Raw genomic sequence first — 17,451 nt, forward strand, 5'->3', positions numbered from 1 at the left:
GTCTTGCACCTGCCTGTTGCTATGGAAACTGGGTATCCTCTCTGCGTCACCTGTGCCCATGTTTGGTCTGGTTTCCTGCTCCTTTCTATCAGCTTCTCCTCTCGCTCTCTCGTGTCATAATTTAATGTTTCTGTCCCCTCTCTCTCTCCCTCTCTGTAGTCAAAGCCAGGCTCACTGAAAGGGAAACACAAACCGCAAGTCTTTTAACAAAACAAATTATTTGTATTAGCACTGTTTCACGGTGTACACAAACAAACGCAGCAGTCCACATCACACTATCGCAGACAAAATATAAAATGTGACTGAAACAGCAGAATCATTGTGAAAATTAGCAGCTCTTGTCGGGATTAGCTAAACTTTCATTAACAGCTGTTAAGTATTATTTTCATAGTGCTTTTTTATGTATTTATCTCATTTTATGTTCTTAGGTCTAAATATTATTTTTAGGGTTATTAGGGTGTCGTTTTTATCCAGCCTCTGGAGTTTCCTCACCTACCATAGCGTTTCCACAATTCGTGCTCCTACTCTAATGAATACTGTTTTATTTCTTCTATATAATAATAATAATGATAATTTTTAAGTCACGTGTCTGTCTGTGCATGTTTTGGGTGTGTATCTATGTTGGAGGAGGGAGTGGGAGGGGCATGGGAGTGTAAATGTGGGAATATTGTATACACCACTTTGTGCTACTTTTGTATGAAAAGTGCTTTACAAAAAAAGTTGGATTGATTGATTGATTAATTACTGTTAGTATGTTTTGGATTTTTGGTGGTTCAGTTTTATTTTGAAATAAAACTTTAATTGCTAATTTAATTTAATTTAATTTAATTGCTTAAATAATATAGTGGTGACAATAATAAACACAATGGGTAGGAACCTTTGTCGTTGTGGTTCAAAAACTCAAATGTTCCTTTTTTTTAACATGTCCCATATTAAAATCTGACATTCAGTTGATCCCTCCATCCACCCTGATCTCCTCCCTACACAGACTTCCTTGTTGTTGATATTGTACGTCACTTGACATCTGCCTTCCTTCTTCCACTGAAAACACTCTCTGACAAGAAGGCCAAGGGTCTAACACATCTGTCACATCTATCTAATACTCAATATGCTTAATTTTGCCAGCATCAGCCTGTCACCCATCAGACCGGATCAGTACCTCCCAGCTGAAAGACTGCCACCCACCTACATTTAAACTGCACCCCTGCAAACTGCCTAGCAAACAAACTGTAGAAGAAGTTTTGGGCAATTGTGCTAAGTTACTGTTTGGCAGACGCTGATGCAGCTAATAAGGAAAAGTGTAGGTTTTGGCTAGTTACACAATGTCTGCAAACTGCAAGATTCTGAGACAACTTCAACCAAGGTTGCCAGATTAGTCTTGGACACTGAGGCGCCAGGTATCATAAGGCACGGACCTGCCTGGAGGAAAAGGACGACAGAAAGAGACTGAGTCAAGCAAAGACAGACAGATGAGACTGCAGTTAGAATGACAGTAGGAAAGAGGGAGAGAGACGGGGTCTATCAATGTGAGGCAAGTGGAGGAGGACAAAAAGCTTCCACTGCAGTGAAACAACCCTAGACTAGGCTGACCCTCCTCCCCTTTCTCCTCTCTTCTCCTCCTCATCGATTTAGCATTGCAGCTGCAGCATAACAAAACTCTTGCAAAGAAATTCTCCCCAGCGCTGGGCTCTGCAGTGGCTGCCAGGGTTTAGGAAAACACCCCTCTTTGTCTTCCTCTGCTGTGCTCTCATATCCTATTTCTCATGCCCCAGCCACCACCGTTTTGTCACCTCTGTCTTTCACCTCTCCTATATTTTGGAAAAAAACAGCATTTCCTCTTTGACAGCTCTTCTCTCTCGTTTGACAGGCCTGACCCAGCATTGTTTTTGGAAGACACCTTTTTACCCCCTCTCTGGCTACATAACGAACACAATCTCACTCCTGATGCAGCCAAATCTCACCCCACCCTTCTCTGTGACGGACTAAAAAAACAAAGCGTTCCTCTTTCTTGACCCCCATGCAGATCCGTATTTTTCAGTCACCTCGCTCTCTTCCTTCTCCCCCATTGCTTCCTTAAACACTCCTTAATAATCCACTTGCTTTTATGGAACAAGCATTCACCTACTTTGCCTCTTCACCACCCTGCAGAATATCTCTCTCGCATATGATAAAATCTGGAAACTATTCAGTCATGTTCGGTGATCTGTTAATTGCTCTCTCTTGGCGTCCTTTGCTCGTCTGCAGCTATGGAAGCATCATTACTGTGCAGAGAGAACACAGCGTCAACGATAAGTGCGAAGTGCGCAGCTTTAAGGGAAATAATGCTAATGAGAAACATAATTATTAGTGACAAAAAAAAACTCGTCCGACTCCTCATTAGTCCCGGTGATGTTTCACATGATGATGTTTCACATCGTGCATGGAACATGCTTTTCTTCATAACAATAGATTTGTGATTTGAAATTTAACTTGTATTATAACATGCCTAGACCTCTCACTAGATTTCAGTATGATCATTAAAATTATACGAGTCATGTACTGATGCATGCGGGGCAACACGACTTCAAAAAGTCGTTCTGTCATCTTGTCAAACTCACCTTTTACATAACATTCATCTGTATTATTTATAGACCTATTGGAAAGCCACGCCGACAATTCCTTATATAACATTCATATTTTATGACTGTGTTCCCCGGTTGAGGTTTGATTAAAATGCCCCCCCTTGCTTAGGAATCCAACCACTGCTGAGCTATTGGCCACTGAGGAGACCTTAATCAGTAGGGAGTGAATGTGGATAAGTGTGTGAGCGAGAGACTGAGCCCATCTCTCCCTTCCCTTTTTTCCCCAAAGGACCGTAGGAGACCGTTTGGGGAGGGTGCAGATGATACTGCAGTATAAAGCAGAGTCAAATGCAAAGACAACAGTGGTAACGGTGCAGCCTGCAGGAAAGCAATACGCCACCTTTCAGTCGTTTCATTTTGCATTGGATTAGAGGTTATATAGTCAAAGTTAATGTTTTAAACTATTGCTGTTTATTTTCAGCAAAATGTTGACATCAACCCTTCTTTAACTTATTATCAAAAAGAGAAAAAAAGTGCTGATGGAGGTTTTTCTGCAGATTGTTTTTGTCCTTCATACCCCTTGGCAACATTACTACCAGCTATCTGGAGTCATGTTTTCCTGGTCATGTGAGAAATAATATGTCTAATGATCTAATACGTACTCCTCTTTCAGCTCTGTTTGTAGTCAACAAGCAGTCTAAAAAATATACAAGTATATCACGCGTTTAGTGTGCATTCATGAGACGGAAGTGGCTCAAAGAAGCTGGAGCTAGGAATGAACGACATGAGAGCGGTGAAACAAAACTGTGACATCTTAGAGCTGTTTGTATGGAAATGCCATACCTTTATATAATGATCATGATAGTGTGATGCTTGTCCACCACAGTCACCCACAAGTGCTGTATTCCTGGAGTCTGCTACTACCACTTCATTATATCGTATTGTATTGACGCTGTACACAGATACTTTCTACGCTGAAGTTATTTCAGTTTCCTGCACTGAACGTCATTGTAAAAATGAGGCCAACATTTTTATTGTAATGGCACCCCTCTGGTTATTATGATCACTGCAACCAACACTGATGTGTTGTTTTGGGTTATGTTAGAGGAAGGAAAGAGGGAAAAAAAGGTCAGGAATGCCACTAGAAACAGAATAAGAAAACACTACATTAAGTGGAAAGTTTCAGTTTCTTTAATGTGATCAGTGTTTGGTTCCTTGATTGTGTGTGATTGTGTAAAATTGGGAAACTGACCTTATAGAATTAATACCTCTCGAAATCCTCTTTTTTGTTTTTGTTTTTGTTTTTTTAAATGGAGTAAGTTTAGTCAGTAAAATGCTGCAGCTGTACCTCTGTACTGTGAGATATTCATTCTATTGGCTTTTGGTATCTTTCCAGGATTTGCTCTGAGCCAAGACCCTGTCTTCTGTTTACCACCCAGCATTACTGGTCTCACTATGAAATTCAAATCAATGCCCTTATAATAAAAGTTCCACGCCTGCAGCAAAAAGAGATCTATTGCAAGACTGCACTAATTAATGATGAATCACTGCAACACACACTGGAATATGGTACCGACTTAATAGACCTGCACAGGTGCTAAACATAGAGATACAAAAAAAATTGCACACACACACACACACGCTCCTATTGTGTCACATACAGTGCAGTCAGTGAGGCTGGTGTGAAACATGACTCCTTTATCAATAATGTATGGCCAACCAGTATCTGCACAATGCCGCCATTGTTACCCCAGACACAGCATTTCTAGACCACTGCTGCTGTGTTTACAGTTATTGGCTCTTTGAGAAAGACAGAACCATAAGTGAATGAATCCATCTAAGCATGAAATTACAGATACTGGATTTACTTCATCCTACAATTGTGAATGCATTTGGTCACCCAAACTATAAAGGTATAAATATTATGAATGTGATATAGTCCAATTTTTTACAAAAAGTAATCAAAATTATAAATGTGCGAGCTGGTATATATATATATATATAGTTTCATTATATATATAATGAATGTCTGTGTGTATTCATGCTTGGTTCAGGAAGCTGCAGGCAGAAACACACAGTTCTGAAAGTGCATCTGTGTTTATACCAGTGTACGTGGGTCCAGCGTGTCTGTCTGTGTACGCTTGCTTGGTTCAAGAATGTAATTATCGGATTATATGCATGTCTGAGCACATCTGTGTGCATGTATGCTTAATGTAAGTTATAGATAAGTTAAGATAATAATAATACCATAACGTAGCAAAGAGTGTCTGATTGTCTGTGTATTCTCTGTGTGTCTCAGAGGATTGTTTTGGAAGTGAAGGGCTAGAGTGCTGAGTAAGCGGTGCAGGGCCAGAGCTGAGAGACTGCAGTGCTGCTGGCCGCAATACACAACGAGTTGGGTTCAGACTGATACCCAGCAGAGGAGATGAGGGACGAGAGGGGAAGAGACGGAGGAGAAAAAGGAGAGTAAGGGAAAAAACGATTAAAAGAAACGGCAAGAATAAACACTCTTGGACATGTATTCAGCACAACACACGCACAGCACTCACGCACACATGTTTACCACACATGCAACAGCAGAGCTTCCAAACGTACAAATGTGCCTACGTATATGCACCAGCTTACACATACAAAAACATACAACGCACACATTGTATGTCGCGTCTATGACTCATAAAATCTCCAGCCTCCAGTAACACGTGTCTGAATCCTGCTTTAAACAGACACATGCTGGGACCACGAGGATACGCTCAAACACACACAGACACGAGCACACATACTGCATGACCATATAAGCCGGAGCCCACGCCCTGGCAGACACACTGCGTCACGGCCAGCAATCAGAGCCAGCAGCCTTGTTTACTCCCTCTAACCTGTGTGCCACTGATTGTGCTAGAAAAGCCCTCATCTTCTCCTCCCGCCCACTCCTCCACTCCCCCTCTCATTCCTCTGTCGTGCTCCCGCCCCGTCCACTGAGTCACCCTCCGCCGCTTGCTCTCTCTCTCTCTTTCTCTACCCCCATTTTCCTCCTATTCCTCCGCCACATCCTCTCCCCTTCCCTTTCCTCACTCTCGGTCCTCTCTTTCCCTTCATCTCCCATTATGAATGACTGTTTTTCACCCCGTTCGCTGTCTCCATTTCTCTGTCAGCAGCACCACGTATGTGTGTGTCTTTCTCTGCTTTCATAGCTGTCTCCTTATCTGCCTCTCCCTCAGTGCCCTCATCCATTGCCTCTTCCTCTTCACATCCTTGTCATTAATGGTAATGTGACTGTGTACGTTTAAACAATCCTGGCCCGGTACTGAGGACCTCAAAGCTGCTCTCCCCACCCCCACCCCTCACTGCCAGTATATTTGATTATATAACTGTGTCCCCATGGACCTTGAAGACACTGCAATCTAATTTTATCTGATGATGGTGATGATGGGAGTGTGCATCATTTTCGAGATTTAACACAGAAAGCGATGTCTCTTTCCAGAGGTGATTTCTGATATGCATCTAAGCAACGGAAAAATGTCCAAGACACTGTTCAGCTCCACAGTCAATAATGGCAACAACAAAGATAAAACAACGAGACTGAAAGCAAATTATTTTATTTTTTTTATATTAACTGATCTCCTCATTAAAATACAAAGTGCGGATCACTGAAAAGCTATCTGAGTGGCTAATATGAGTTCAGTAAACATACATGGCTGCCATTTTGATGTCTTTCTGTGCAGAGAACACTACAGCCCGCTTCAAGTTTTCTGTTCTCCAAGCTTAATAAACAACCAAACCCCTGCATGGCTAAGTTTGCCAAACAGCGCCACGCTGTGGTACAAACGCAGAACTGCACCTGGTACAGAGAACATTTACTGCCAGCAGTTTAATGCTTTACAGTCCGGTCCAGCAACATGGAGGACAGCCAGCAGTGAAGGAAAACATCACAGCAGGAAGGAGGCAATCACAAGCCAAGTGACAGAGTATATGTTTAGTTTGAATGTGTCTGACTTTATAAAATTGATGTGTCAGCATGGTTCCTTTGGGTGACAACACATGCAAGTGCATGCTGATTTGTGTATGACTTTTGTGCATGTCAAAAGAGAAAGTGGTAGAAAACAAAGAAAGACAGATAAAGAAAGTAAAGAAAGAAAGCTGCCCCCCCACTCCACCCCCCTGCCATTTTTTCCAGAGTCTGCATGTCTCACTGCACCTACTGAGACTGCAGAGTTTCATCACAGCCCTTCTAGTTATCCTATTTTCAAGTTCAGGTGAATCAGCAAAATGGTCCTCGATATGACCCAGACTGAAAACACTAGAGAAACCATGAATTATGTATTTATGTACAAAATCTTTATACCCAGGCTAAGTTCCACTGAACAAATATTCATTGGTTGGAGGTTATGCTTTGTTTCATAGTTTTAAGAGACATACAAATTGTGGCTGGATCACTGTGCTTACTGAAAAACATGTCATTGATAATTCAAGTTATCTGTATGGCTTTGTTGTTTGATTATTAATAAATGCAGAATTTACCCTCTGTAAATTATGAAATTATACGTGCACCATTATATGGATGTTCTCATACTTAATGGCAAGATTAAGAAGAGGTCCAACTGTCCAGCTGTACTGAAGGGAGGTGAATCCAAACGGAATCAAATATCCATAATTGTTACAGGTGGCCAGCTCAGGTAACAGACTGAGATTCCAAAATGTCTGCGTCTCTTCTTCTGACCTTCTACTCCACCATCTTCCTCTGGATATTGTGGCTGAAAGGCATCATGAAGTCATCAAAGTCCACCTCTAGCGACAGGTGCTCCCTGCGTCTCTCTATCTTTGACATGAGCTGGCTGGTGGTGGGCGGCTTTCCCCAAACCTGACACAGAAAGACAAGTCGGGGTGAGGACTGCATACCCACTTAGTGAGTGGGATCACTGAAGAGGTGAGCTACAATGTCCTTCCATCTGAGAAGACACACCTGCTGTGATGGTGGCAGCAGACAGTTGGTATATTCTATCCTCTGAGGTATTATACACTAACTGGCCAGCTCATTGTTTACACCCTGTTAAGAACCTGGTTGGAGTTATGTTTATCTTCAGAAAAACGTCTTCATGGCATCGATTCAATTGGGTGCTGGAAACATTTTAGAGTCCAGAGACCTGCTGCTCCATTGTTATTTTGTCTTTTTGAGACTATTCTCTGTAATCTCTAGAGGTTAGGCAACAATGCCATTCATTCAAAGTCACTTTCTTCCTCATTCTGATACACAGTTTGAACTTCAGCAGCCCATGATGACTTGCAGATTACAAATTTGCATGAACGAGTAGTTGAACAGGTTTACCTAATGAACTGGCCACTGAGTGTGTATCTATTAAAACGGTAGGTGATGACGCCTACTGTTTTTGGCACAAAGGTGATATCCACATCGTTAGTTTTCCCTGTAGTGATGCTGGTGTTTTGGAGGATGATGCTCTTTGAATCCATCGCTGGAGGAGTCTTCCCTGCTGTTGCAGCTGAGGTGTCTGCTTGCAAGGCACCCTCTCCAGCAGCTCCCTGTAGGAAACACATTCTCCATATCTTATCCAAATACAGTGGACAAAGCAAAGCAAAGATTACCACCTGTCAGACTGCACGAAAGCAGCCATAGATACCAAAGATAAGGCACAAATATATGTCACCAAAATAAAAGTTTGCCAGTGAGCTGGCTGAGTGTTGATACCTAAGACCTTTCTCAATGTTCTTGTTTTCTCTCTACAGTATGTAAACACATGAAATAGTGGCCACACTCATGCTGCTAGATTTGGATGTACAACATAAAACAAGGTTATAAAAAACTGCGGCTTACTTTTCTTGCCTGTAAATATACTTTTATATAACTTTTCTTGCCTGTAGATATAGCACATCCAGATGTTTACATCCTCATTAACCTGCTGCTGCTGTGACTGTCTTCCTTGTAGGTGGTGTCAGGTTGGACTGTAACTGAAGATCCCCTTCTGTAGCTGTGTATTATCTAGACCTGACTTCAAGCATCTATTGCACTGGTGCCCTGTTTAAGCCATTCTCTGCTTGGTCTATTTCAAATGCAGTCAGTGACGATGGTCAACAAAGGTCCAGTGGCTTTGTGTCTGTATGGCTGACAGACTGAACTTTTTAGATCAGTAAAAGAAGGGGAAAGAGTGAAACATTCTCTGTATTGCCACTTGTCTCATTGCGTGGGCTTTGTGTCACAAAGAGTTCAGCGAATATATGGATGGTCCATATTCATTTCAAATGGGAAGTTTATCATTAGAATTTTGAAAGCATGAAAGAAAATAAGACACAGCAATGACTGAGAAGTAGGTAATAAAATTCAAATTAATGAATGAGGTGGTAAAAACACAGTTCAAAGGTCAAACATGCAACCTCAAAGATATACTGCTACAGTCACCTAGTGATTAAGATGGATACCTAAAAAAGTAATAGTGCTGTAAATTAAATGAGTCTATGTTCCATTACAGGATCTTATTTTTTACAAACTGATAAGATTTTTTTTTTTTTTTTTTTTTTGTTAAATGCATATAATTGTATATGTTGAAACAAAGGTGGACTTATTATATAGGAGGGCTTATTATTCCACTGTCTTACCAGCTCAGAGCCATGTATGCATTACAATGCAATAAAAAGCTGTGGGCCTTTTGAGGATGGAGGTTAAACAGGCCTCTCAGTTTCTTGTATTTCCTATAGTAGTGACTGTAAACCTGCAGCCCTATTGGGAAATACTGTCATATATTGCAGGCAACTGACTTTTCCAGGAGCAATAAACAGGAAATGAGCCATATTACCCCTGTGCTTTCCTCAGCTAGGATTAAAAATGCTAAGTGGTTAGTCAGCTCTTTATGGTACCAGCATGTAATTACTTTTCTTGCCCCCTGGAAGTGCTGCTTGCAGCTGCACTGAATTATGAATATTCCTGATTCATCTATGCAGCAGAGCTACCTGCTGCTTTAAGGGCCTTTAGAACAAAATCAACACGTTTTGTCTATGTGTGGCCTGGTTACAGTAAATACTAACTGAAACATCAGAGTGGCCTAGTTGTAACATGACTCATCTGGTGTAATTTGCTTACAAGGTCCAATCAGATCTCTTTACAGGCTTGGGTTTCCCACAAGGGATGAGGAGGGAATGAAGGTGAAGACCAGTGTGTGTAGTTTACTTCACCATGACACTGGACTGGTAGTGGAAGTGGCTATGGCTTCAGAGAAAGGAAAGGAAAGAAGTGGCAGCCATGACATTATTAAAGAGCAGAGAGACATTTTAATTTAAGACAAAGCATGCATAAACAAGAGAAACGGTAAAGGTTTGAAGACAAAAGATTTTATTCCAAGGGCTGGTAAAAAGGATTGAATGGAGTTACTTGGCTACCTTCTGTTTAGCTTTAGGCTTTTGACCTTTGCCCCCCTTTCCCTTCCCTCCGTCCTTTGGTTTAGGCAGAGAGTCCATCTTGTCTTTGACCAAGTCAATTACTTTGGCATCTGCAAACGCTCTGGCGATGTCAAGGCAGTCTTGTTCTATAAGAAAATAAAAGAGAATTAGGAAAGACCAGCGGAAAAAACAGTGGGAGTGCTTGATACAGAAGCTGCATGTTGACGGTGAATTTGGCTCCAATGAAATATAATACGACGACCAGTTAAACACTTATTATGAATTAATGAGGTGCCCTTAAAACAACATCTATTAGGCCATGTTTAATGTTGCAGCTTATATTAGACAGGACAGTGTAGTGGGGTGGTAAGAGATATAGGAATGAGATCCATATCAATGTATTACTGCTATAGTGGACATAAAAACATTTTAAAAACATGAATCTGCTTTCAAAAGTTGTCAAGCAGTTGTCAAATGAACTTTGAAGTTTCAGATACAGTCAAACCTTTCTTGTTCTCTGCAGTCACACTGGCACCCGCCTTGATGAGGAAGTCAACGCAGGAGGGCTGAGAGCTCTCAATGGCTCTCATTAGGGGCGTTCCTCCACTGATAGCCTGGGCATCTACTGTGGCCCTGGCCCCCACCAGAAGTTCAAGAAGCTCCACGTGCCCAGCGTGAGCTGCGTGGTGGAGGGGGGTCCAGAAGAACTGGTCACACACATTAACACTGGCCCTGTCAAGAACAGTTGTTATCATGGTTTGTCCTGGCATATGATTTCAGAACAGTATATTTACCTGGAAACCTATTTATTCTATTTCGTTTATGTGTGGCGATCTGTGATAGCAGCTTAGGAATCATTTTTAGCATCCAACAGTCAAATAGTAGTCTTCTAATCAAAAAGAAATAAGGAACGACCGGAAACAGTGCTTAAACTTGTAAATAACAAAAGCTTCTCACCCCTTGCTCAGGAGGTACTGAGCCACCTCATAGTTGCCACTGGAGCAGGCCACCATCAGCGGAGTCTTGTAAAACTGATCCTGAACATCCACAGGAACCCCATTGCTAAAAGCGAGGTCCAGAGACTCCAGATCTCCACTTTTCACACAGTTGTTGATATTGATGTAGACCCTGTCCGGCTTCTCAATGTACCATTGCGAGTCATTAATTATCGGATGTTCTGGTGGGTTGTCGAGGTCAAAGCGCCGTATGTCTGAGCAGTTGTGGTACGTCTCAATCATGAAGAGCGGTGGGCCTCCATCGGGACGGCGGGGCATGCGCTCCGGTGGGAGGGTACAAATGGGTAAGGGAAGTACAAATTTGCCCTTCTTCTTACCTCCTTTTCCTCCCTTTTCACCCTTTTTCTTTTTAGGCATATAGGAGGAAACAAGGAATGGCTTCTTGATGTACTTGACACCTTTGATGAAATCATTAATGTTGACACACCCGTCCTGTCCCTTGGCATGGGCTGAGATGACTGTATGGAGCTGTTCTAGATCAACTGGAGCATTTAGTTCCTCTAACACCGAAATAAATATCTCTGCGGTCACTTCGTCTGGCTTGTCCTCAAAGGCTTGAAGTAACTCAGTCTCATACTCGTAAGACCAGTCGTGCAGGGTCAGTGCCCACAGTTCTGACGTGAGTTCGTCGGTGCCGGATTTGTTGTCTTTTCCCTGCTGCTTCTCTGCTTTCCTCAGCTCCTTGGCTGCTGCTTTGTGACCGGAGTCTTTGGCAATCTGACGTGGCAGCAAACCATCCTGGTTCTTCAGTTTAGGGTTACAGCCTGAACACAGATTTATGAAAAATAGAAACAGGTGGTAGAATTACTTTCTGTGAGTTGGGACTGTGTTTGCAGCTGCATATTCTTCTGTTTCATTTTATCTCCTGCCTATATTTGTATCACAACAGACATATAAGCTTACAGTATACAAACAGAAAAAGGTCAGTCATGACCCTGTACCAGTAGTCCCTAAGGGATTAAGAGAGGTAATCACAGTCCTACATATCTTGGTCTCATCAAGTAAAAAAAGCTGAAATTTGCTGCACTGAGATGAAAATGTCTTGAAGTGTTCTCTCCCACGGTACCTCTCTGTGCCAGGAACTTGCAGCAGTTAGCATTGCCTGTGGCAGCTGCGTAGTGTAAGGCTGTGCAGTTATCAAGGTTGATCACACCCATGTCTGCTGAGTGTGCAGACAGCACCTGAATCACCTGCATGATACCACAGAGGAACAGATTCAGAATTTAGAAGAAAAACAACTTCTGAACTTGGCACAAAGTCACAATGCTGTAATCAAATGATTGATCATGCAAACTTCTTCACACATCATTTAGCGATCTTCTAAGAATGTACCCTACATAAAAGTGAGATTGTATGAAGGAGCAATTACGACACCTCAAAAAAACCTCCCATGGCAGCATAGTGTACTGCTGTGAGGCGTTTTCGGTCCAGGGTATTGGGATCTCCCCCTTTCCTGAGAATGGCTTTAACAAGCTGCATGGACCCTGCTTTGGCTGCCCCCATTAAAGCTGTGACACCCGTTGTCTGAAAAAAGTCCAGAGGAGAGGAGAGGAGTCAGGCTTTGCGTGGTCTTAGGATAAACAGCACGAAGAGTGTCTGAGCTGAAAGCATCGCAGCACCACATTATGCTATTTGCTATCGCTTCAGACATACAGTTTCCTTCACTCCTCAGCTTTGTCCCTGCCGTCTGATATTCTTTTTACCTCGTTTGTTGCATTGGGATCTGCCCCAGCAGCTAGCATGATGAGACACAAGGGGGTGAACTTTTGGGCTTTTTCACACATCAGCTGGAAGACATGAATCCCCTGCGCGGACACGTTATTGGCGTCTGCCTCGAACTTCAGCGCAACCTGTAGGCAGTAGGTGTGTCGCTTGGTGGGGTAGATGCAGTAAAACAGAATGCCTGATTCACAGAGAAGACAGAGAAGGGCGTGGATATGAAAAGAGAGACAGAGTAATTCACAGAAATGGGATCTCTGAGTGACATTTAGCTTTTGTGGCCGAGTAGTTGTTATATCCTATTATGAATGACAGCCTTGGCTATTGGTCATGCACCTCTCTCTTAGCCGTTTTTTTCTGACAACTGCTCATTAAAAACAACATCCTGGAAATCCTGAGTCACAGTCAAATTTTGTATTTAACTTTCCTCATGTACAAATTAAACTGGTACCACAAATCTGCCCCTCTAACCTTCAGTTCAACACTCTAGACAATACAGAAAAGTGTGTGACTAAACTAAGCCTACTGGGGAAAGGCCTGGCTGTGAGCACTGAGCCTAGGCTGAAAAAGTCCTTAGGGAGAGCAGGGTGATATCAGGTTACGTAGCATGCTTCACAAGAGAGGATCACCATTAAGTGTTGATCTGTAATTAGATGTAAGTGTCCATGGGGCCTGGAACAGAAACACACCCACACACACATATGTCTGGTCATGCACACATGCATACATGCAAAAGGGATAAATTATACAAAAGCATGTACTGTATTCAAGCATACAAGAACACACGCATGCTGTTCTGCCTTCTCCCTCTCTCATTCTCTTCCTCAGTAACTCTCCAGAGTGGCAATTACAGTAATAGCTGCCCACGCTGTAACTGGGGTGATTATCACAGTTGGTTTGGAAAGGTCCTGAAGAAGAACTTTAGGCTCTCTGATTGGAGTTGTCTGGGATACTGTCTTCTCATTAATATCTAAACAGGAGCAGCATGCATTTTCATGAGTTGTAGGACAAGGGAAGGCATTCAGCTAGGCAAACTTGAGATGGAAAAAATCTCTATTGGGAAATCGACACTTCGTGCTCAAATGTGGAAAGACTAGGCGGAGCAAGGCTTTCACACTAAAGTCAAAAAAATGACTGAACTTATGCTGTCTAGGTACATTCCTCTGTATCATGAACAAGTTTTATTTGTAAATGAAAAAGAATTGTTGACTGATATTATGTTAATATTGTTGTGTCTTTCAGCTATTGTCTTTATGAGCCATAGCCAGTTAATCTTTCAGTTTGAACTAGGGAATATTATATAAAGATTCAAGGAGTTACAGACACAGAGAATTACAAAAAAGTATTAATATCCTCAGCTCAGCTATAAATGAAATTTCCCTTAATGGATTGTTAATTGTTTGAAGGTAATTTAGCAAAACAAATATCAAAATGTATTTCTGATATTTCTACAGCTGAGTGTAAAGGAAAACGTCCATTAAAAGTGACAAAGAAATAATCAAATCTAAGAAGCTTTAAAATCAGTTTTATAATGATAATTTTGGTATATTAAAACCTGCAATAAACACGATACAGCATAAAAGATGATTGTTGATTTTGGGGAAAGTACAAATAAAACTAGGCAAACGTGAATATCCATTTTCCTCCAGGGTTTCAACCGCAGTCCTCACCTTCCTATAACCATCCAGCACCATCCATCACAAGCTCTGAATTCTTAGTAATCCAACCCACTCTTGCCTGGTGTGTTTTATAGCTTTCATTGCTGTTCCACACAAACTGCTATTTTCTGAACTGTTTTTGTACGTAGTTGTATTAAGAAGCCACTCACATTTTCCCAATTTTAAGTACAGGCCTCGTTTCTCGTTTGATGCAAGTGGCAATACATTCAACTGCTCACCTCTGCCCTGAGCATCCAGGAGCCTCAGGTTAGCTTGGTTCTCAGCCAACAGAGTTAAAATGGCATCATTGCCCAGCTCAGCCGCTAACATAATTGGGGTGCAGCCTCTCTTGTCCTGGATATTAGGATCTGCACCCTGGGAGAGAAGGAAGCTTACGAGGTCTGTGAGGAGACAAAGAGAATAAAGAAACAAACAAGAAACTCACATGATTTATGGATTACTTTTAGGTTTCATTTAGATTATATAGCATATAGAGAGATTTTAATCAAACAAAAAAAATTGAAGAATTATAGACTATGGGTAACACAACCCCTGAAAAATGCACATGAGGTTAAAAATGCTGCCACCTATCTGCATAAAATGAAGATACCGTTTGGATGAGACATGAAAGGTTTTGAGAAACTCAAGCAAGTCGGGCTGTTTTATTTTAAATACACAGATACAACATGGCCTGACTGAGAATCTAAGTTTATATCCCTTCTTAGCCTCATGCTTATGCACACACACAACATTACTGAATGTCCCTCTTTTGGATGATCTGCAAACTGTGGAACATCCCTTCAATTTTTTATTATGTGGAGATAAGAGCACCTCAAAAAACATGCACAAGGTGTTGACCTGGCCTCCAAATTCACTAGAACCCAGACTGATCAAGCATCTGTGGGATGATCCACAGGACAGCACAAGACACCCTCAGGAGGCCCATTTCCATTCTCTGATGAGTCACAACTGTCTTGGAGGCACAAGGGAGAACTACACAATATTAGGAAGGTGGTCATAACGTTATGTCCAATCTGTGTAAGTCTAAACTAATACCTGTGTTTCTGGCCATTATTTTCCAAAGTCAAGAAACCATTCATGTAAACTAATCAAACAAGCTTGTTAATTATTTATGGTATTTGCATTTGTCTGTGGAGGATTGCCACACAGCTGGAGAACTCAGCCCACTGTTCACTTAAAAAGACTGTATACTATATAAAAGCAAGGAAGGGTCCCAGCACCAAGATTGTTGGCAGAAACTGCTGCGTGAAGCGCCCCCGTGCCGTCCTGAGGCTCCGTGAGATTGATGAGGTTTTCCATCCCAAGTTTCACCAGTTTCTCGATTTGGACCCTGTCCTCTTTGTGGACGCACTGCAGCAGGCGGTAGATCTGAAGGACCGGCAAGCGGCCCTCTGCTACTCTGCTCATTGCGCATTCACTGGGAGGCTGGTGGAAAACAAGACAAAGGAGTTATCCATTCCTTACAGGCATGCAGGCACAAATCACCAAGTGCAGCCTTTTTAAAAGTCAGTTATTGTATTAGAAATTCCTCCTACAATGTAGTGGGCATGTAGTGTAACCTGCTGTTTTACTTAAGAGTACATTATTCTAATCATCATTAAACTCAGAGAACACATTCAGCAGTGCTGTCATCTGTCAGGGGCACTACAACACATTTTAAGTATGCTATGTCATTTCTTAACATTGCTACGTGCACTCACTTGCCAAAACATTAGGCACACTAGTTAAAGTATTTTACCACAACAACATTAAATCTAACCTCATGACTGGTCTGGATGGTCATTTGGGGGGATGTAGTTTGTGGTGCTGTAAAACTGGACTGAATTACACACAAACAAGGTGTCGCTACCACGGAGTATAATTCAATAGTACCACAAATGAAAACACAGTTGAATCTAGAGTTTTCTCTGCAATTTTAAATAAACACCGTAAATTTCACGAAGCCAAGCGCCAGCGCAGGGCTGTCATATTATAACGCATTCATTTACACGAGTGTACCTAATGAACTGGCAAGTATTTTTATTTTAACGTTACCTAAGTCGTTAACAGACCAGCTAGCCACCTGTAACTAGCTACTAGTTGTTAGTACTCTGCCACTGCTCCCTTCTTATTGAACCTTCTTAAGTTAATGTAAAGTCATTTGTAACTTGGCTGAGGCTATAACCACTGTAAATAAAACATGTAGTAGTTCATTTAAAGGTAGTGCAAACCGATGAGCCTGTCACCATTACACCCACCTGCTGCATGCTCAAAGAGGTTAGCTTGTCACCTCAAGGAGCCCTCGTTTGGCACGAGCTCCGTCTGCCAGGAAAAATGTTAAAACTCCTTCGCTGTTTGGTGTTCACACACACAGCATGTCTGGTCACACGCGGGGGTTATCCCGAATTTCTCCACGAGGTTTTACTTTTCTGTAAAGCACAACCGTTCACTTGAGGTATGGAAGGAAACAAAGTCAGCACCATGGCAACGGAACGCGTGTTAACCCCGGGAGCGACGTGGATGTGCTGTTAGATGCTGCTTTCAAGTGCTCATGATGAGCTCCGTAATTCGAAGACATCACTTGCAGAGCGCAGTTTCCATCAAGGACACTGTGAGGCTGCTGTTCTTTGATTTCCCCAGTGCTTTTAACACCATTCAGCCCTTTCTGATGAATGAGAAGTTGCTGAGGATTGGTGTCCGCTCCTCCACTGTGTACTGGGGGGGGGGGGGGGGGGGGGTACTGTGTCCGATACTGTTGTCAGTAATGTGGGTGCACCACAGGAGACTGTCCTATCTCCATATCTGTTTACTCTTTACACCTCCGATTTATGATGCAGCTCTGGGTCTTGCCACCTGCAGAAGTTCTCTGATGACTCTGCAGTGGTGGGGTGTATCAGAGATGGACAGGAGGTAGAGCCTAAGACACTGATCGCACATTTTGTGGAGCTGTCCCAGGCAGACCACTTACTCCTGACTTCAGTCATTGACTTCAGCAGGAAGAGGACACCAGTGGAGCCCATCACCATCCAGGGCCTGGAGGTGGAAGAAGTGCCTGAGAATCTACAATGCGTGCAGAGTCTTTCTACCAGTATGTTGTTGCAAGTGCCCTGTATTTGC

At 42.3% G+C, this 17,451-nt stretch overlaps 1 protein-coding gene across 1 annotated transcript; it reads right to left on the reverse strand.

Moving 5' to 3' along the window:
- Positions 1–6,227: 6,227 nt before the first annotated feature.
- Positions 6,228–16,839, reverse strand: ankef1a (ankyrin repeat and EF-hand domain containing 1a). The gene is made up of 11 exons (XM_047573806.1): positions 16,593–16,839; positions 15,576–15,780; positions 14,574–14,735; positions 12,661–12,860; positions 12,332–12,481; positions 12,024–12,147; positions 10,899–11,721; positions 10,447–10,673; positions 9,942–10,087; positions 7,938–8,093; positions 6,228–7,416 (listed from the first exon to the last, which is right to left on the reverse strand). The coding sequence occupies exons 1-11, from the start codon at positions 16,599–16,601 to the stop codon at positions 7,279–7,281; spliced, it is 2,340 nt and encodes a 779-aa protein (XP_047429762.1). The 5' UTR covers positions 16,602–16,839; the 3' UTR covers positions 6,228–7,278.
- Positions 16,840–17,451: the final 612 nt, after the last annotated feature.

Source organism: Mugil cephalus, chromosome 21 (assembly GCF_022458985.1).
Source record: "Mugil cephalus isolate CIBA_MC_2020 chromosome 21, CIBA_Mcephalus_1.1, whole genome shotgun sequence".
NCBI lineage: Eukaryota > Metazoa > Chordata > Actinopteri > Mugiliformes > Mugilidae > Mugil > Mugil cephalus.

Bases quoted from the DNA above. Each gene is read 5' to 3' on its own strand.
- ankef1a (XM_047573806.1), bottom strand. The intron at 12,148-12,331 runs GTGTCGTAATTG...GGTATCATGCAG, and splicing joins CCATGGGAGGTTTTTTTGAG to GTGATTCAGGTGCTGTCTGC. The intron at 11,722-12,023 runs GTACCGTGGGAG...ATCTGTGTTCAG, and splicing joins CAAGTTCCTGGCACAGAGAG to GCTGTAACCCTAAACTGAAG.